At 40.8% G+C, this 21,374-nt stretch overlaps 1 protein-coding gene across 1 annotated transcript; it reads right to left on the reverse strand.

Moving 5' to 3' along the window:
- Positions 1-19,859: 19,859 nt before the first annotated feature.
- Positions 19,860-20,810, reverse strand: LOC105206569 (formin-like protein 14). Its single transcript, XM_011176057.2, has one exon. It carries the CDS (start codon positions 20,808-20,810, stop codon positions 19,860-19,862), a length of 951 nt encoding a protein of 316 aa, XP_011174359.2.
- Positions 20,811-21,374: the final 564 nt, after the last annotated feature.

Raw genomic sequence — 21,374 nt, forward strand, 5'->3', positions numbered from 1 at the left:
GTTTTCCCTGCACATTAAAAAAAAATCAAGTTTGTACGATTTTTGTTTCGAGGAGTTAGAATGTATCAAAGTTATGTATGCATTTCTGTCAGTTAACGCCGGCACAACGCCTGGATTTTGATTCGTCTTATTAATGATGAGGCGATCTTCTCTAACTGACTTTATTCGTCTTCGACCTTGTCCTCTTCTTCGAATCCAAATCCACCTGTTTCTTGATAACGAGCCCAAACTCGAGAGATAGAGGATCGATGAACACTTATTCTTCTTGCAACATAACTTTGATTCAATCCTTTCAAAGAGTAATGATTTGCGTACATTGAATTTTGTTCAAACTAAGCATTGTTACAACTCTATCGTTTGCTTCTTAAGTGATACAGTAAAGAATAAGTTTACGCTTATAGAGTTTTGGTTTTTACAGTTTCTATGAGAATCAATATAAATCGCTACATTTCACAGCGTTTCTTTGAATTATGCAAAAATGTTATCAAGAAACAGGCGGATTTCGTTTAAGAAAAGGACAAGGTCAAAGACAAATAACGTCAGCTAAAGAAGATCGTCTCATCATCAATGAGACGAATCGAAATCCGGGTAATGCTGGCGATAACTGACAAAAATGCATAAATAACTTTAATACATCCTAACTCCTTGAAAAAAAATTGTACATACTTGACCTTTTTTTTAATTTACAGAGAAAACTCCAAATTTTACGACGACTGTCGTGACATTTGCGAAAGAATTCATCCTCTCCCGTGGAGTGCATCAAACTATGCAAATGTTTGGAAACAAAACACGTCCTTACTTTTAAAGAAACGGCGGAAGAAAGAAAGTAAATATTTAAAATTGACCAAATGCACCTTAAAGTAGAGACTTTAAGCTTTATACGACGAATTTGTCAAACCGTTGGCGACTTGGATGCTTCCCGTTTTCGATGACTGATGCGGCTTCTATTTCTATTGTCTGTACTATTTTTTGTTGCGCTGAAGATGACTCCAAAGCAAGTTGAAACAGTCGTTTTGTAATTTTGAATTGAATAAATGATTCAATATCAATACTTGTGATTGCGCTCTTTGACCCATGCTGACTCTCATTAGACTATTTTCCATTCATTAATTGTACTTAAATTTCGAGAATCCAAAATTAATTAATTGTTTAATTTTTAACAACGTTATGATTATTTGAAGTTGTGCAAAATTTTGGTATAAATGAGTGTTGCGATAATTTTGTTGCCTAGTGTATTTCAAAATTACATATACATCTATAAAATAAATCTTAACTATCTGCTGATATTCAGCTTCTATAAAAAGGTAAAAAAAAAACTAATAACATATGACCTCCTGCAATGTCTAAATACACTATAACATGTAACGACTCGACTTTTTCCGCGCACGGGGCGGCGTGAATTCGGCGGACTAGGACGCGGATTGAGGTCGCCAAGAGAACTAGACTTTGCGGGTTGTTGTTGGTATAAAATAAGCGAATTTATTGCGCGTAAGAAAGCGAACAGTGTAGGAGTAGTATGGCGGTTTAGCAACGATGCGCGGACGGACGGATGGCGGTGACGCTCGGACGGACGTAACAGAGCTTAAAGAATACGCGCGGACGGACAGACGGAAATCGGAGCGCGCGGACGGACGAACGGTATTTACACGTGCGTTTAACGCGGTATCGCATACGGAGCTATTTACAAGGCTTGGTTCGCAGAATTTCCGAGCCGAGATTTCGGGGAACTCGGGATCTTTTGTTGACGCGCGGGGACCGTGGCCTTGCTGAAGTAGACGACGCGCGCGCGGTACAGCTGTACGCGGGTCTCGATTCCGGCGCGAGGCGGTTAATACCGCGATGTTCGGCGGTGGTGATCGACTCACGCCAAGAGCTCTTGGTAGAGGCGCGGAACTCCACACCCCAGGTCGTGAGTCGATACACAAGCGGAGACGGCGGATCGGGACGTGCCGACTACCAGGATCCCCTAATGGAGACCAAGGTAGACTTGAGCCCGTGAACCGGCGGTTTGAGGAAGGCGGACAGCTCTTGTCAAGACTTCTTGACGGAAGCTAAGGCGCTTAACTCCCTGTGAGCACTAGGAAGGTTTTCTTCTACGGACAGGAGAGCGGACGGAGAAGAAGACCGCTCGACTCTCGGAGCGGCGGCGCTTATATACCCGAATCTCTAGGGCAGGGACGGTGCGGGGGTACGGAACGGTACGGAATCGGTGGAGGGTCTCCCCGCCGCTCGAGATCGGTCCGGCGGTCGCCACTCCGGTCGAGCGCGTGCGCGCGGAGATCTGCCACGGAGATCTCACGTGCGGATGCGTCAACGCGCGCTACGCCGGTGTTTGCGTGTCTTATTGGCGCAATGCGCCGTGTTTTTGCTGTCCGGCGGTTGTTCGGCCGGACAGCCCGGAACGGTGGACGGTCCGAGGGGGGAGCGGAAAGGCGGTTTGTTACAAACAAAGTAATTTTAACAATTGTTCTTAGAATTCAAAACGAGTTATATGAAAATTTATATCTCATTCATATTATTTCACAATCTTTTCACTTTTATTATTAATTAAATAATATTATATTATAATTTAAATATTATTAACTTGGACTTCTGTACACGAAACGCTTGTCACGTGAGGAAAGTTAACGCAGTAACCAATTAATTTATTATTCTTTTATTAGAGTAAAAGAATGATTTGTTATTGCATCAACTTTCTTTGCACCACAAACCGCATCCTTTATGCAAGAGCAATATAAGACTCCTATTTAGGCTGTGTTCCACTGTTCACTACGAGTATTGAAAATCTGTAGAATTTATAGGGTGTTTCAAAAATACCTAACACTAAATACACTATGAGATTTCTACATAAAAATAAGTAATAAAAGTTCTTAGAAGAAAAATCAATACATCAATAGTTTTTGAATGGTGACCTGTTGAAGATGATCAATTACAGAGCGTAATCGTCCGGCACTCAGGTACGGCACACTCGAACAGTCTTATGTCTTTTATATCTTAACTTTTAAGTACTAACTAAACTAAAAAAATAAAGATATTAAACATTTCGTTGAGTTATTACTTATAATTTAAGAAATAATGGTTCGAGTCTGCTTTATGTCTTTAATCATTTGATTATTGGCTATTTTTAGGAATAATTTATGTCATATGCGATATTGATAAAACTAACAAATTGAAGGGATTTCGAGTTTTTTGGATAGAGAAAACGTACTGCTGCAGCTCGTAGAATTCGAAGATCGCGGGCGCGTTTGTTCGAGTGCGCCGGATGGTTACGCTCTGTAATTGGTAAACAGCTCACAATGCAAACACTATTGATGTCTCGACTTTTCTTCTAAGAACTTTTATTACTAATTTTTATGTAAGGAATCTCGTAGCGTATTCAATGTTAAGTATTCTTGAAACACTCTGTATAACAAAAATTAAGAAATTAAACGAACTTACAGTGAAGTTCGATTTCAATTATGCTGTCTCGTCCGGATGGATAGAATTGTAGTAGCGTTCCGCTGCGCTATCCTCAACAGGTCTTTTACCGTAAAGCAAAATGGGCGCCACCCGCCTGCACTCGGGTGCGCCCCGGTTGCACCTTCATTATTTTAAAGACAACAAATCTGAAAAAGAAAAAGGGGTTAGGGGAGGGGTCGGACTCCATCCGGACGAGACAGCATAATTGAAATCGAACTTCACTGTAAGTTCGTTTAATTTCTTAATTATGCTACGTCTCGTCCGGATGGATAGAATTGTAGATATTCAACGCTCAGATTTGTCATAAAAATGCCTCTATATATTAAAAAAGAACAATATAAGCATAAGAAGTGGTAAAACTAAGTATCGCTTAAAATAATATTCTGGAAAGATGAGGTCTCAAGTATCGGACGATTATAAAACTGGGCAAAGACATCGGAGGATCTGCTCCAACCAGCCGTGCGCCTGATCTCGTCTAGGCTAATCCCCTTACTTGCTGCGAGGGATGTAGCTGCGTGACGAGTATAATGTGCGAAGAAAATGCTCGTATCTTTTCCCGCTGCCTCGAGTTCTAACTTTACCCAGCGGGCTAACGTTTGAGTCGAAACTGGACCGTGTGGGGCGCGCAAAGAAATGAAAAGATGGTCGCAGCCTTCTCGCCGAAGCGCCGAAGTAGCTTTAAGATACCATTGTGCTAACGAAAAGACACAAACCTCCGGCTTATTCAGAAAAGGTTTGAACAAAAGTAAAGGTTGAGATCTTCCGATCCCGGAGGTCTTTAGACGCGAAGGAATCTTGATAATCAAGGAATCCGAGAAATACATATTTGAAATCCGAATCGCTGCCAGTGTTTGCATCCTCTGTGCAGTGGTGAGAGCAAGGAGCGTGATCAGCTTCCTTGAAATTTTTTCCAATGAAAGATCCTCATGAGGATATAGAGTAGCCAAATACTCAACTACCGGAGCAGGGTCCCAGACGAAGTCGTAACGGGAACGCTGAGGCTTTAATGTTGCGACTCCTTTAAAAAATCTCTTAACTAGAGGATGAGCGCCTATATTATCCGTAGAAATGAGAGATATAGCCGAGCGGTAAGTGTTGAGAGTGGCGTAAGAGCCCACCTCAGCGAAGGCGGACGATAGAAATTCCAAAAAAGAAGGTACTGATGGGGCGAAGAAGTTGAAATTTCTCTCTTTGCAGAACGACCACCACATCTTCATAGGCTTTGCATATTGGGCTAAAGATGCCCTTGAGAGGGAGGCAAGTGTCGTATCCAGTGCTGCGCTCGGAATTCCCTTTAGCAAGAATGCCTGCCGGACAACTTGGCGGCAGCCAGGGTAATTCTGTTCCAAGCGGGATGAGTGCTGCTAAAAGGAGATGACAGCATGTTAATATCTGGAGCCATGAAAATAGGTTGACTGATTAACAACCGATTAAATAAAGGGAACCAAGGTTGAGCTGGCCACAACGGGACAACCACCACTCCCTCTGCCTTGTCGGTAATAATCTTGCGCAGGACTTTGAGAATTAAAATAAAAGGGGGGAATGCATAAAAGTAAAACTTGCTCCAATCCAAGGAAAAAGCATCGACTGCAAAAGGATCTGGAAGCCAGGAAACAAAACGAGGGCATTTTCTGTTAGCCGCCGATGCGAAGAGGTCAATCTCAAAATGCCCAAAATATCGATCAATTCTGTCAAAATACTCTTGTCTCAGAGTCCACTCCGTTTGATCCGAAACCACGCGTGATTCCGCGTCTGCTTCAAAATTCTGAGCTGAGGGGATATAAGAGGCATAAATGAAAATATTTCGATCTGCGCACCAATTCCAGATCTAGCTTGCTAAATGGCGAATTCTGCAACTGTCCCTGGATAACATATCCAAAGTTTTCTGAAGAAGCTTCTTTCTCCTGTCCGGAGGAATGGAAACTGAAAAGGAGTCCGTGTCAAAAACGAAACCCAGAAATTGACAAGATCTTGAGGGAATCAGAACGCTCTTGCGTTTGTTAATCAGAAAACCTAGAGAAGATAACAATTCCATTGTAGTGGAGATGTTATCTAGGCATTGATCATATGATGCCGCAACTAAGAGGAAGTCATCCAAGTAGATTACAGAAAAGAAGTTTCTTACTCTAAGGGAAGATACCACCGGTTTTAAAATCTTCGTGAATATATAGGGAACCGAGGCAAGGCCAAAAGGTAAAACTCTAAACTGAAAGAATTGACCTTGAAAACGAAAGCGTAAGAACTTTCTGTGTTCGTTATAAATGGGCACCAACAAATATGCGTCCTCCAAGTCAATAGAGGCTAGATAATCACCCGGCGAGATGAGGCGAATTACGGTCTTCCGGTCCTCTAACTTGAAATGCGGAGCAAGGATAAAACGATTCAAGTGTTTCAGGTTGAGAATAAATCTCCAACCCCCAGAAGATTTGGGAATTACAAAATACGGAGACAGAAATTGATTCTCGCAGTCTATAACCCTCTCAATTGCTCCCCTACTTTGAAGCCTGGAGATCTCCTGAGAGCAGATCTGCTCCTCAGACAGAGATAAATGGACAGAGGGCTCGATGGCCTGAGCGGGTAGTTGTCCCGTGAAAGGCAGCTTGTAGCCCGTTATAGTCTCTAAAATTCTTGGATCAGAAGTGATCTGCCTCCAATGGGGCAAGAAAAGGGCTAACCTACCGCCCACTATTACCTCTTCTCCGCTTAATGCCTCCTCGACCTCGACTGAGATCTGGCTTGGTATGACCGGCGACTTGTGCTCGCCCCTGATCTCTTTGTCGCCGTCCTTGTGTGAGACGCAGGGGCTCGGGCATTTCCCGATCTGTATGGAGCCACCCGTAATGGTTGTGACATTGGCTGTTGCACTCTTCTATTTACCGCAAGCGGAGTCCTAACTATGTCCTTGGACGTCTTTTGCATGGAAGCTGCTTTTTTAATCTGCTCACCGAACGAGGAACCAAATAGAAGCTCGTCGGATGGGATAGCATCCGCCGTGGTCTTGGCAGTTAGGTTAAGCCCAGGTCTAATTTGCGCTCGTCTGGCCCGAGAGAGCCGGTGAAAATGATCTGCCAAAATCTTCGCTCCCTCATTGACCTTAGCGACAGCTAGGCGTGCTTCGAGGCTGAGAGAATCCCGGGTAGCTGGCCTGAGAAAATCCGAAATGGCCTCGCCCAAGGCGCAGAGGGCTATACCTGCTTGATCCTAATTTTTCCCCGCAAAATCGTCTCTTTTGACTACCGCATTATTCTTGAGGGCGACCCTGCATTCCTGATTTAATACAGGGGCCTTAAGAAAAGCCATGGACTCTGGAGGGGAGTATTTCTTTACAAGTAACTCGCGCTGATCGGTTGCCAAACCTCCACGAGTCAGGTCTTGCCACGTCTGGATCACGATGTCCTCCCAGGGTGAAAACTCCTCATTCTCACGATCACCAAACAGTTGCCTGACAAGAGAGCCGGTATCGTCCTTGGCTATGTCCGCTATAGGCGGTGGCAAACTATTTTCGAGAGAGACATCAGGCTGTGCAGGGAGTGTCTCCACCTCACCTGCCTCACCTGCCATTGGAAAACGCAATAAACCGTCTGCAATTATGACAAGGAAAAAGGCTGTGTCGTCATGCCGCCTGTATTTCGCAAATACAGATCCAGCAGTATTCATACACACCTGGAGGGTCCGCTGACTCCACCTGAGGAGTCAATAGATCCGGGTCCGAGAAGGATCTTGTAACAGAGACCTCCTTTGTCTCAATGCGTGACCCTTGGCTCGTCTCCGTAATCGCAGAGCCGAATCTAACCTGCGGGGAGGGACATCGGGGCCTCCTAACCTCACTCTGGGAGAGAATGTCAATTAATCGTGACATCTTTCTCTCTAAACCCGCAATCCGGTCCGAAGATGAAGACCTTCTTCTTTTCCTAGATTTATGAGATGATTTTCCCATACCTGAAAACTTTAAATTAAAAGAAATAAGCGAACTGAAGGAAATGATAGAAAGACCCGTGTCGAAGAATCGCACAACAGGAAAACAATGAAGGTGCAACCGGGGCGCACCCGAGTGCAGGCGGGTGGCGCCCCTTTTGCTTTACGGTAAAAGACCTGTTCAGGATAGCGCAGCGGAACGCTACTACAATTCTATCCATCCGGACGAGACGTAGCATAATTACATATTTTCAATGTTCACTGTAAACAATAATACACGACTATAGTCACAATTATATCATAACGTCAGATGGAAAATAATACGTTAAAATTTTTTTTAGCTTATGTTGCCTCGTGTGCAAATTGTGAAAGTTTGCAACTTGTAATCACATCATGCATACTAATCAATACGTATAATTGCTGGTGTCGCTGTCAGTGAATATATCTCATTGTTAGTCACAACAGTTTCGCGAAGTAAAGAGAAATAAAGTCGATTTACTTTATGACATAGAAGCGGCTATTTTTATAATAAAAATGAAAAATTTTAAGGAAAACGCTCTATTACACGAAGAAAAAATAAAATTGACTGGAATTACAGGACATGCCATGTCAATAATAGAAAAAGTCTATGCGACCATTATCCTAAAATAAAAGATCGTGAAGTAACACACCCGTTTTATGTAACACGAGATGACTTATCGTACAAATACGACAATTTAGGAGCCAATTTTATTTAAATATACGTAGATTCATGCGATTATCGCTGTAAACAAACTAAGACCGGGAATACTTATTTTAAACTGCATCTGCAAATAAAAATAATTTTGCAACCAAAAAGCGAAACAATTGTGCAAGGTCACTGTCGAACGAAACATGATAGGTGTGACGCAATCCGAAGAACCGTCACGCGATGTCGTAATCGGGAGCTGTCTTGTAAAGTCCCGTGAATTTCAATGCCCTGTGAGCATACTAAATACGACAGAAAGTAAAATATAAATCAACTTTCTACATATAGAAATTGAAAAGCTAGGAAAACTCATAAGGATACCTATAAACGCGCTAACAAAAGATGACAAAATTAAAGTCTGTTATCAAGAGAAAATTCGAAACGTTTTACGAGTTAACTCATCTCAATCACGAAGAAGAAAAAGCTTTAATTTCTTTATGCGAAGAATATAGCGATATATTCCATCTCGACGGAGAACCACTATCATACATTAATGGAATAGCGCATGAAATAACGATACGCAAACTGATACCTCAAGTATAAACGTGTGCCCGTATCAACTTCCCAAGGAACTTAAACAAGAAGTAAATAAACAAATTAGCGAGATGTTAAAACAAAAAATTATACGTCCAAACATCAGTCAATGGAATACACCCCTATTGGTGATACCTAAAAAAGCGGACGTATCCAGTAGATCAAAATTTTGAATTGTCGTGGATTTAAAAAAATTAAATGATCGAACGATAGGAGACTCGTTTTCTGTCCCACATATAACAGATATACTAGATCAACTAGGAAATGCAAAATATTTTACTACGTTAGACTTTGCCAGATCCGGTTATCACCAGATAGCAATAGCCGAAAAAGATAAACATAAAACTGCTTTCTCTAGATCTTACGCAGATACGAGTTTAACCGTATCGACTTTCGACTTAAAAACGCGCCAGCAACGTTTCAATGATTAATGAATACGATATTAACCGGAATGCAAGGTTTGGTATATTTAGATGATATCGTAATTTACGCATCCAGTTTAGAAAAACATAATAAAAGATTTAAAAAGATATTCAATAAATTACACACAATAAATTAAAACTACAATCCAAAAAATGCGAGTTCTTACGCAAAAAAGTAATGTTTTAGGACATATTATTACCAAAAATAGAATTTTACCCGAACCAACAAAATTAAACATTGTGGACAAATTTTCTGTGCCAAAAATATTAAAGACATACAATCTTTTATAGGTTTAGTCGGATATTACCCAAAATTTATTAACTTTCTAAAGATTGCCCTAACAAAATAACTAGAAAAGGAAGAAAAATTTACATGGACAAATGAACAACAAAACGCGTTCGATATATTAAAAACTAAATTAACTACGGCGCCCGTTTTGAAATATCCCGATTTCGAGCAGAAATTCATAGTGACGATAACACCGTTGAAGCAGTGTTATCAAGCATCCGGTAGATCAAGAGCGCCCGCAAGCTGCGTACTATTACGCGCTGATAAAAACACAGTGATAATTCAAGCAAGAATTGATATAATAATAAATATATATTATAGTACTAAATATTTATTGTGAAACGCGAAAATCTTTAGAAAACCGCTGTGTTTCCAAGTGTTTCAACAATGTTTAAAATACGTTCAGTAATCTTTTTTGACTTCAAGAAAGAAAACTGTGAATACAGTTACCAGTTAAATGCTTTGAGGCCATAATGGAACTTTTAAAAGACGTAACAAAGAATTAATACTTTTATATACAGAATAACTAGAAGAATTATTGATTTTATGATTGTATAAAATAATCATATATTATTTAAAGTAATGACTTTTAAGGAACTTGAAAAATCAATTTTTCCAAGAATTAATTTATCATTATTTGTCTCTTTTTAAATTATACAATTTTTGTTGAAGACATTCTTTCTTCTGCTTTTCTTAATTTCGAGGTTTGTCGTTATAGGCTTCCCTCTATGTATTAAGATATTTTAGCGGAAAGTCATATCAAAGACATATTAGAATCATTCTGAATCATTTATAATCCATTTATGAAGTTAACCGATGTATTAAATTTATTTTTTCAGGATTAATTCAACTTTTGGGATTTAATTAATTTAAACTGCACCGAAAGACATTAGCAAGTTTCTTCCATCATATGATCACCAGTTTCATTATCGTTGTCACCAATGGTAAATTGCAAGTTGTCTATCGTTGCCATCATGTCACCCCAAGTTCTCAGCGAATGCAATACTGGAATCATACCAACGAAGACGAGCAGAAACAGTGAAAACATCGCACACAAGTTTGATAAGAATCTGTTAGAGGCACTTTCGTGAATATTCGGCTATAAGCCGGTGTAACAAAGCGAAATTCGTATCGCGTACGAACACGCTGATGCAATGCGTGCATCATAAAGAATAGGCGATGATCGGACGGCACGATACAATAAGACGCAAAAAAGGGAGAATAAAAAACGAAAAAGAAAAACTTTCGGACATTAGGAAGATCTCGAGCATTTCCTGTTGACGCACGACATTATCCGACGACAAAACATCGTTCGGACAATGCGGCGCTGATATTACAATTGTAAACACATTAAATTGTAAGCAACCATACCTAACATAATATAGGCGTCGCTGGTCCGGGGATCTCGGCGCTTGTTCGCAGCCGTTCGGCTCTTATTCGTCACTCTTGGGATCTGAAGATCCGGATTGCCCAATCGGGGTAAGAATTTCGGAAATCGGAACTAAGCGGGCGAAGACGCGGCAATTCAGAAATTTATAAATAAAGGGTCTGAAAGGCTCTTCAGTACTTATTATTCTATCTTCAATATCGGTCGACGTTGATAATGTCGGAGCATTCTCTTTTTCTGCCGTGCCTCTGCAAGCCGTAAAAATATAAGTTTGCCTATTCGCAAAAAGGCAGAGTTTCTATTTAAAATACGGGCCTAGAGCGAAATACGCTCCTGAGTCAACTCCGGCGATACAGGGTGCAAACCCTCTGCGGCATTATCGTTTCTTATGCTCCGAAGGAAAGATAACTCGACCCACGCGAATGATATCGCGTGAAAGTGTAACTCATTGTAATTGTGACAATTTTGTGCAATAAATAATAAGCGAAACCACAGTGGCAAAGGATTAATTTTTTTCCCATTGAACGTCCGGCAACACTGAGCGTAAAACGATTAAGCTTAGTCGTCCATTCAAAATCTACCTAGGTAGACGAATTTAATATATGATTAATAGTGTGATATTTAATATTTAACCCTTAAACACACCGATCCTGTAAAATACGGAAACACATTTTTGGGTCTGGGAGACTTTTTCAACTTTGAGAAGCTATAATTTTGATTACAATCAATATTTTTCTACGGTATTTTTTTAAAACAAAAGTTCAAAATCTCAGGAGTGTGACTGCATAATTGGCATTACCGACAAATAATTTATTGTGAAGTCATAAAAGTAAAACCATTAAGTAAAAATGAGAAATTGGTTAAAAATCCACTTTGCCTTCAAAAAATCATATCTTCGCAACAACAAACGTTTAAGGACTTTCAAATACGGCGTTTTAAAGCTAAAGAGTCATACTTTCAAAATAAAATTTGGCAAAGTCATTTCTTTTAAGAAGTATAATTATGTAACATGGAGAATATGAGGTATTTTTGGGTATCTGAAAATCCCATTAAAAAAAAAAAATCATATCTTTGTAACAAAAAACTTTAAAGAACTTTACAATACGGCGTTTTAAAGCTAAAGATTTATACTTAAAAAAAAAAATTATATTATTGTCATTTCTATTAAAAAATGTACTTATGTAACAAGGCGAGTATGAGAAATTTTTGATTAAATCGTGTCTAAAATTGAAAATTGATGTGTTTCATGATATATTTCGGAAAAACTTTTTTTTCTACAACATTTTGTAGTATTCCAACTTTAGACAGAGTATATGCGAGTAACATCTGCAAATCGACCTGTTCGAACGTATTTTGTCCAGTTTTTTTTATGTAAAATACTCACAAAAAAAGTTTCACTTACACACTATATAGGTCGCATTGACCCTAACAAAACTTTGCTGCCGTGCCGTTCGAATTCTAGTTGACCAAAAAAGTTGATCAACTATATCAATTGAAAGAGGAGATTTCAAACATTTTTTACGTCTTGGTCCGAACCTCCTATCACATTCCGTCTTCACATAGCAAGCGTTCAAAACTTCATATGGGGTCTCTCAGACCCACTTACGTGTTTAAGGGTTAATATTATATATTTAAGTAAAAAATTCAAAATATTTACTACACGTTGTTTGTCCAGAGAATTTTATATTTTACATAGAATTTTCTATTTGTGTTATTAAAAATTTTGTATCCATACAGAACCGATTGTTGTAAAGAAAGTTTCCAAAAGGGCTTTCAACTTTTTACATTTGATGTGTAATATTTTTGAAAGGATTCTGCAAAACGTATAAAATGTTGCAACAGAAATATTTCTGAAATCTTGTAATATAGAATATGTTGCAATAGAAATGTTTCTGAAATCTATTACATGTAGTAAATTTATGCATTAGATTTAAAGTATTTCAGGAATAATATTTATATTTATTAAATTTAAAAAAAATTTTTTTTTAGTAATTTTTTGATATAATAATATATTTCAATGATCTTTTAGCAATATTTCTACAAGGTTTCAAGTGCAAAAATCGCGGACATCTTGCTATATCAGAGAATTCTCTGAAACATTGCAGAAATATTTTAAAATCTTTCTGAAATATTCCACTTTCTTCAGATGAAATACTTTTGAGATATCTCTGAAAAATTTTGGTGTAGTATGGATATTAAAAATATTTATCTTTTACAAAGATTTAAAAAATTTTGATAATGACAGAAATAACTCAAGTAGCAAGCTGACGTAAATTCACCATTACTTTAATATCAAAATTTTGACGTCAGCTTGCTATCTGAGTAGTAATTGCCAAAACAAGTCAGACTCTGGTCACGAATGATCATTACAAAATAATCAATATGTTGTAATGCATGGCATTTATATAAGAATTTGTCTCATTGGCAGCCTAAAGAAGTTTAAACAAAATATTAAATAATTCAATGCGATTATCAATGCTTGATATTTCAACATAAATTACGCACAATTATTTTAATCTAACGTAACAAGAGTGATAATTAGCACCTGTGTATTTCATTATTTCGGTGGTATACATGTTCAAAAGTATGAAGTCACATGAAGAAAGTTTTAAACTCTTCCGTGTGTAAAACACAACCTTTAAACTATACACTCTTGCTTGGCACCGCTAACTTAACGCACGTTATTTCGATTAATGTTCCGTGAACGTTTTACTATAACGAATGGAGAATCGTTAATATTGTAAGTGCGACATGCATGATTACTTTAACCGTGAAGTGCAACAATCCCACATAAAAGTAGAAACGAATAAAGATTGAAATGCGCAACAAAAAGAAATCTGTTACAGGGCAGTAGCTGTAAACACTATTTACATTTATATAATTATCATTTGAATGTCAATTTCATCGGAAAGTACTCGAACTGGTATATAAACGCATCAACGACAAGACGTGAATTGAAGTATTAATATAGCATATACAGTATACCAATTGAATCAGAACAACAATAGAAAAACAATAAAAAGAAAATACCAGTTTTTACTATAATAATATTGTAGACTTTTTAAATACTTTTCTTATAAATGTATTTATTATTAATATTTACAGCAAGTATATCTCATTTAAAACATGTAAGGATTCTGTATTTTTTCTTTTTATTTCTGGGAATCAAAGTACGCCGTCCCTAATCTTCATTGTATAAGGGAGAGGGGGATAAGATGATGACCTTAAGGTTTGTCAATTTTTGCTAATTTCTATGGTAATGTAAAAATAACAATCTATTTTTTTTTAGATTTACTGAAACCTCGTTTATCATCAGTTGTTTATCACCTTGTTTATCATAAAAAATTGGAAGTTGTTAAATAAACTAGAATTTTTTAAAATTTAAATTATTTTAGGACACGTCAATTTCGTCATCTTGCTCTCATATGCGGGTAAGATGACTTTTAATACCGAATAAGGTGAAAAACAGTCAAATAAAGGTAAAAATATACTCTTATGAATAAAAAAGATTTATTACAATATAATAATCTTACACAATTTTGATATTACAACGTAGTTGAAGAAAAACGTAAATAAAATAAAAAATATTTATGTAATCTACGAAAATAAAATTATTAAAATTGTGATATACGTTACGATACATATTGCGATTAAAATTGCGTTATATATTGTCAGAATGCTGTTAAGACCGAAAAAACTAATGCACAAATGCATTGTCTTGCTTATGCACAACTTTTGTCATCTTATCCCCAGTCGCCATGTTTATTTGTTTATGAAGTATAAAATATTGCAATACGAAAATTGAAAAATGTAATACATTATTGTAAACATTTTTAGCTATACAATATTGTGATTTTATAGAGAAAATAAAAATATTTATTATAATTATGTTATTTCTTATGAACGAACACTAAAAAGTTACGGAGGGGTGCTTCCAAAACACATTTCTTATTATATTATCTATTCTAATGGACAGATTGAAATCAAACCACAGATTATTTGTTACCATCTAAAGTCTCTAATAAATTGAGCATCGGTTCATTATTTGTTATTAACTTGAATAAATTAACAATTCGTCATCTTACTTACTTTGTCATCTTACCCCCCTCGCCCCTACATCTGATGTTTTCAAAGATTACGATACATACATATATGACAACCATCACGCAAAAGCCGTTGTGGTAAAAGTTCTCGTGTTCGCGTGACATAAAATTTTAATATCCTCCACTTCTCATACCGTACCTCTTCTCTACATTTTGAGTTACATTGAAGCTGTTGTTATTTCTGTTGTGCTTCCCACTCTCGATACAGGTATTAGTGGATTGGCGATGAGTACGTAAAGTTTAGTAAAGGCGTAACACTTCTTAAGGGGGCATATACACCCAGGAAGATAAAAAAAGTTGATTTTTTAATTATTACATATTTATAATGTTTAATATTTCGAGAATGACTAGTAAAAATTTCAAATAAAAATTCCGGAAAATGATGAAGTTATAGACCTGATAGCACATTGGCGCGCTGCTGAGATATCGTGATTGGACCCATCCCTTCGGTTTCGTGTCTAATACCACAGTAAAGACGCATTATTGGAGTGCTGTGTTGATAGCTATACTCAGAATAACAATAAAAGTTTTACCAATATAATTTGGAAAATAGCTCAAAAACAATGCACAGCGGTGCTATTACAATAGAAATTGTTGCAGACATAACTGCTTGCATATTCAGTGATGGTATAACTTTAATATTACGAATAATGAGCATTATGGATATTTCTCTCTGACCGAATGCATACCAATATGCTACGCGCGAAGATGATCGCCGCATAGCGCAAGCCGAGGTACGCGCACAGGAACAGACGAAAGAAGTCGCCGACAACAAAATTTAGACGATATGTGCATCGCATCTACTGCAGAAGACTTGTATTATGGCCCTGGAATTGACTCTGTGTAAGTTAAAAAAATTTCATGTTTTCTTAACAAAAATATATGTTGAATATTCAAACGCGTTCTTCTCGAAACGACATTTTCCAAACTGGTACCAGAAATATCTCGACAACCACTGAACCGATTTGCTTGAAATTTATACTGGCTATTTTACACATGATTATCTATTGCATAAGGGGTTTTTTTTAGACTTCTTAGTTTTTTGGGGGAAGCAAGAAAACAAACGAATTTTGTCTTGAAAATCGCAATTTTAAGTTAAATGCTCGCCATTTTGTCAAAAATTGAAATTTTTAAAATCGGCCCCTATACGCTAAAGATGCTATTATATATTTTAAAATTCCATAAACATTTTTTGTTTCAGTTGATTTTTGGCGACGGTACACCTGGTATCGTTTTGGGTGATTTCTTCAGGATTGCCTCTTCACCATATCTTTGTCATTTTACTCAATTTCTTAATAAAAAAAATCATGAAGTTTCTTCAAAATATATATTTTTAACTAAAAAATCCCAATTCGGTAACTCCAACACTATCCAAAAAAAAATTCCAGAAAATTGCTGTTTTTGTGGCCTTCTAGGTGTATATGCCCTCTTAAGCTAGCAGCAGACGATGTGATTTTTCGTGCAATCTAGAAAATTGCTACAAATGTGTTCAAACAGCTCTTAGAATTTCAAATAATTTACTAGAAAAGCGTAAATTGTAAGCAATCTAACAAAAAAAAATTGCATAGTCTGTCACAGACTTTAATCACTTATTGTATTCTTATTAGACAAACTCATTAACAGCACCGTGTCTTTTTGGAGGAGTCAATTGATATTACACAAATAATAGGTATTATTAATAATATCTAATGAATGTAATTTTATTACATCTTCAATGTTAATTTTTATTAAGTATTATGGATTTGTATAATATATAAGAAGATATTATTTGTAAATGACATTTTCTAATTAATTCGTTGTCATTAAGTCATTGTAGAAGTAAATATGTAGAGCGAACAGTTCATAATATAAAATAAAATAAAAGAGTGACTCAAAACGAGATCGCCGATCTCGTTAAATGATTAATTGTTTGGAGTAAGTAGAGCGCACCAAATTTTTAAAATTGTTAGATTCAGTAATTATTAAATTGAATTTCAATTTAATATTGTGATATTACTATTTTTTGTTGAAACAGTAATATTATTCTTACGTTTATTATTCTATAGGTAGATATAAATAAAAAAATTAAATTTTTTAAAGTAATAGAGAGAGATATTTTGACCGTTGCTGTATCAATACGAATTGAACAAGAATGCCTTTTACGGTCGCAGTTAGGTCTTCGTGCTTGTATTGTTTGTGTGATTTTATATACTTTCCTCAAGTTTTAAGAAGCGCGATTATTGAGGACGACCAAACCATGCTTAAGAGGCAACTTGTAAAAGGTGAGATTTCTTTGATAGATTCGTTTGCGCTAGATTCGTTCTACAAGGGTCTTCCTAGAGAATTCCGAGCAGAATTAAGGGGCGAAGATTATGTGGGCCTCACAAATGCTTTCGCTAAAGCAATTGCTATAAGTAAACGACTGGATAGGGATGAACTGCGCCAACAAGGCGCCAGTATCGGCCACCCACGCGACAGGTCATTCTCATCCTTTTCCCCATCGCAACCTAACATACTTCGCCGAGACCCTCCTAGCCGACCGCGTAATCAAGAACCAGCACCGACAATGTCGAAAGACTTATCGCGCAAAATCTGCAGTTATTGTCAGAAATTCGGGCATCTATTTTCGGAGTGTTGTAAACAAATGTATCAGGCAGGCAATTCCAGGAATCGCGCGGACGGCCCTACTGGCCCGAATAATACAAACTCTAATAATAATTTCAATAATTCTAAGGATGGTCCAGCCGGTAATGCAAATGGCGGATACGGACACGCGCCGAGAAACTCAAATGGAGCGTCGTAGCCCGGGGCAAGTCGGGGCTTCGGGACGGTTCGCCCCGCTTTTCCAGTAGAAGTCCATCTTCACCCCACTTCATCTACATCCTCAGAACAGCCCCCGGAGACGTTCCCACTATTGAACTAAACTCACCCTTATTTGTGGGGGTGACCACGTTTATGCTCAATACAGGAGCACAACCAAATATAATTAAAGTCGGTTCGGTACACCCTAAATTGAAAATTGATTACACTGAAAAGTTGCCACTTACCGGAATCACTGCAGATATAGTCGAAATGATCTGTTCAATTAAGGGACGAATTCTTCGGGTGCCTATCATCTTTCAGTCGACTCAGTAGTCTCAGACGACTTTCTCATAATACAACAAGGAATTCTTGGAAGCTCATTCTTTGTTACAAATAACGCTCAAATCAATTATGATACAAACTGCGTGGCATGGCAAAGAAGCACCTTTCCCTTTAAGAAGCGCGAAAGCGTCGTTATTCCGCCACGCACCAATACGGGATTTATGATAAGAATATCTAACCCAGAAATCAAACCGGGATACCTACCGCGTCTTTACACTCTCAATGGAGTCATTATGGGAGACTCTCTCGTGACGTGCATTAACAACAAGTGGTATGTTCGAGTTATAAACACATTAAACTACCCACTAGAAATATAGGTCCTTACTTTGTAACGCTGGTACTTTCTCGGTGTCGGTTACGGGATTTTGGGTTCAGGACAGGATGCTCGGATGTGCTCGCCGGGTGTCCGGGTTCGTATTCAATGATAACGCCGTGGTTTGGTAGTGAAAACGAAAGAGGTTAAATATATTTGGCTATGCTTTAGTACAAAAATGAAATGATACAGATCCGATATTGTTATCGGGTAATACTGAACTACTCGAATAGTATTGCGGCACTTAATTGCGCGGTCGTCGGCCCGCGTGAAATCAAGAGAACGATCACGTGGTATTCGAATAGTGTCGCGGCACTTAACTGCGCGGTCGTCGGCCCGCGTGAATTTAAGAGAACAGTCGCAACGTATTTGCGCGGTACTTAATATCTAAACGGAAAGGATTTTAGAAAACTAGGAAACGGACTTAACAATCTGGAAACGGACGGACGGTGACTAGGCGCTTTGCGCTCCTAAGTAGCAAGCGGGGTTGCTCGGTTCGACAACATATGTCTATATACATAGTTCGCGGCGGAACGTGCGATATCGGAACGGATTCGCGGTTATCGCAATGTAACGACTCGGATGAGTCGTGTGATTTACGGACGGCTTCGGTTTACGCTCTATGCGTACGGTATCCGTTTGTTAGAGTGGCCGCGCGGCGGTCCACTCTAATGCCGTGCTCGGGGCCCGATTGGCCCGTGCGGTTGACCGGTTACGGTCTCGGTACTCGACGCCCTCGCGCTGTGCGCGGGCTGTCGACGGGGGCGGCCGGTTCGGCCTCATCTCGCGGGGTTAGCCCGGGAGGTGCGGTGGCGGACACTGGATCGGTGTAGGCGCGGACGGTCCCCGAGAATTCCCGGGGACACTCGGAACGGTCTGGTCGGAGTGGCCGGACGACGAGAATGCCCGTCGTCCAGCCGAACGGAAACAGAATTGCCGTGCGGGTATAATACCCGCCGCACGGCGCAACGGATCCGGATCGGATTTAGCCGGACGTACGGGAATGCCCGTTGTCCGGCCGGACGGTCCGGATTGGCCGCGTGACGAGGATGCCCGTCACACGGCTTTCGGATTGGATGGCCTGCGCGACGAGAATGCCCGTCGCGCGGCTGAGCGGATCGGATTGGCCGAGCATACCCGGCCTCGGGGACGACGGTTTTACCCGTCGCGGGAAGGTTCGAACGAGAATGCCCGTTCCCGAGGAGGTGCTCGAGAATCCCCGAGCTAGGAGGCGCCGAGTATGCCCAGCGCTGGAAAGGATCCGAAGAGATCGGATGTTCGGACGGATCTCTTTTACGCTGCCCGCTGCCGGCTTATATATCGTTCCGCGCGGCTGAACGGACCAATCAGCGCGCGCGGACGGGCCGGCTAGAGTGGGAGCGCTTTCGGAACGCGGCGCGTAGCGCGTCGGTCGCGCGCGGTAGCATGCGGTGATCTTACGTAAGCCGATGCACGCGCGTGGGTCTTACGTAAGATACACGTGCTCGGCTGCGGTGCGTTCGACGGTTGGTCGGTCCGGAGTGGCGGCACGGTGGAGGGGCGTATTGTTACACCACCTCCCCCGTTTAAAGTGGCGAACTTAGGCCACTACGCCGGGAATTCCCGCACGTAGTGGCACTGACCCCCGCGATTGAACCGTAGTGTGAAACGGCGGTTAGCAAGGCGCACTTTATACTTGCGAGAGATAGTAGCGGCGTAATGGGGTACGTGGATGACCAGGTCATCTCGTACTCGGACAGGCATCGGCGGGTGGTCATCGGTCTCGGTGGCCCTGGCTTCCGGTGACGGTGTTGCCGCAAGCTCGCGTGATCCCGGCATAGTCGTTGGTGGGGTGCACGGCGAGGGTGGCCGGATGACGGTGCCCGCGGTGACGGTCTTCTTGTTGCGCGTGTCCCGCGCGCTCGGTGTCGTCTCCCTGGAGGTCGTTTTGAGTCTGCCTGCGGCGGCAATCGGCGGTGCGGTAGCGGGGGTTTCGCCTTCGTCTAAGTCCGACAGGCTATCCCCGAATACTTCTCGTAACTTGTCCTTGGCCTGGGTGACCTTCGGCTGTCGCTTTGGTGGTGGTGGCGGCGTCGGTGGCGCAGCCCCTCGACCTTGCTCCTCGCGGGCCGTTACCTCTGAGGAACGCTGTAGGACGCAGCCTACTGCCGGGGGAGGACGCTTCCCAGTTACTGGCGGCCTTGGGCGCGTGGGCTTGCGTGTTGGTGCGGTGTGCCCGTCTGCAGCCTGATGGCTAGCCTTCCCTTGAACGAGCGCTGGGTCTGGAGCGCGGATTGTCGGTGTCCTCCGTCGCTTTCGGGATGGTGCCGTCATCAGGCTTCTAAGACGGTCCACGGTCATCGGTGTGACTGGTGGCGTCTGGTGCGGTGACCGGGTCGTTTGAGTAACCCTTGTAGGTTCCCTCGGCTGGTCGACGGTAGGGGTTGTTGCGGTGAACAGATGCGCCTGGTCCGTCGCGGTGGCCATCGCTTGGGACCACAGCGATTCAAACTCGGCGTCGGTGGCCGGTCTGGTAAGGAGCGCGTCCAGAAATTCCATGCTCGGAGAGAACTTTCTGCGATTTTTGGTCCTGCGGGCGGCTCCTTATATACTCGTCCTGGACCGGGAGAGGTACCCCCTTCTCCTGGGGAAGCCATGTCCAGGACGCGTGTTGTTCACGAGGTCCGTTTTTTAGCGGTGTCAATGCCTCGGTTAAAATCTGCCGCTTCATCCTTCGCGGCATGAGTGTCGTCTGCTGGAGCCTTCTGCTCCGCTGACGTCAGGGTCGGAATTGGTCAGATCAGAATGGTACCCCAGGTGCGCTTGAGCTCGGTCAAGTATTCTCGGTGTGTTCGAGTTGACGGGATTCGGTACGGCGGTCACGGTTTACCGGTGGAAACGGTCCTGGTCGGTCGGTAAAAGCGGTCACCGTTTTAGCGCGGAGCAACATATGGGACGGAGACGGTCGCGGTTTGCCAGAAAGGAAGAAAAATTCGAGGGGAAAGTCGGTTAGGGAACAACAGGTAAATCAGGACAGGTACGAACGTGAACGGTTGGCGGGAACGGTCAACGGGGACGGTCGTCGGAAACGATCATCGGAAACGATCACTGTTTCTCGGAGGG

Source organism: Solenopsis invicta, chromosome 8, assembly GCF_016802725.1.
Source record: "Solenopsis invicta isolate M01_SB chromosome 8, UNIL_Sinv_3.0, whole genome shotgun sequence".
Taxonomy (NCBI): domain Eukaryota; kingdom Metazoa; phylum Arthropoda; class Insecta; order Hymenoptera; family Formicidae; genus Solenopsis; species Solenopsis invicta.

Bases quoted from the DNA above. Each gene is read 5' to 3' on its own strand.
- LOC105206569 (XM_011176057.2), bottom strand. From the start codon at position 20,810: ATGGAATTTCTGGACGCGCTCCTTACCAGACCGGCCACCGACGCCGAG.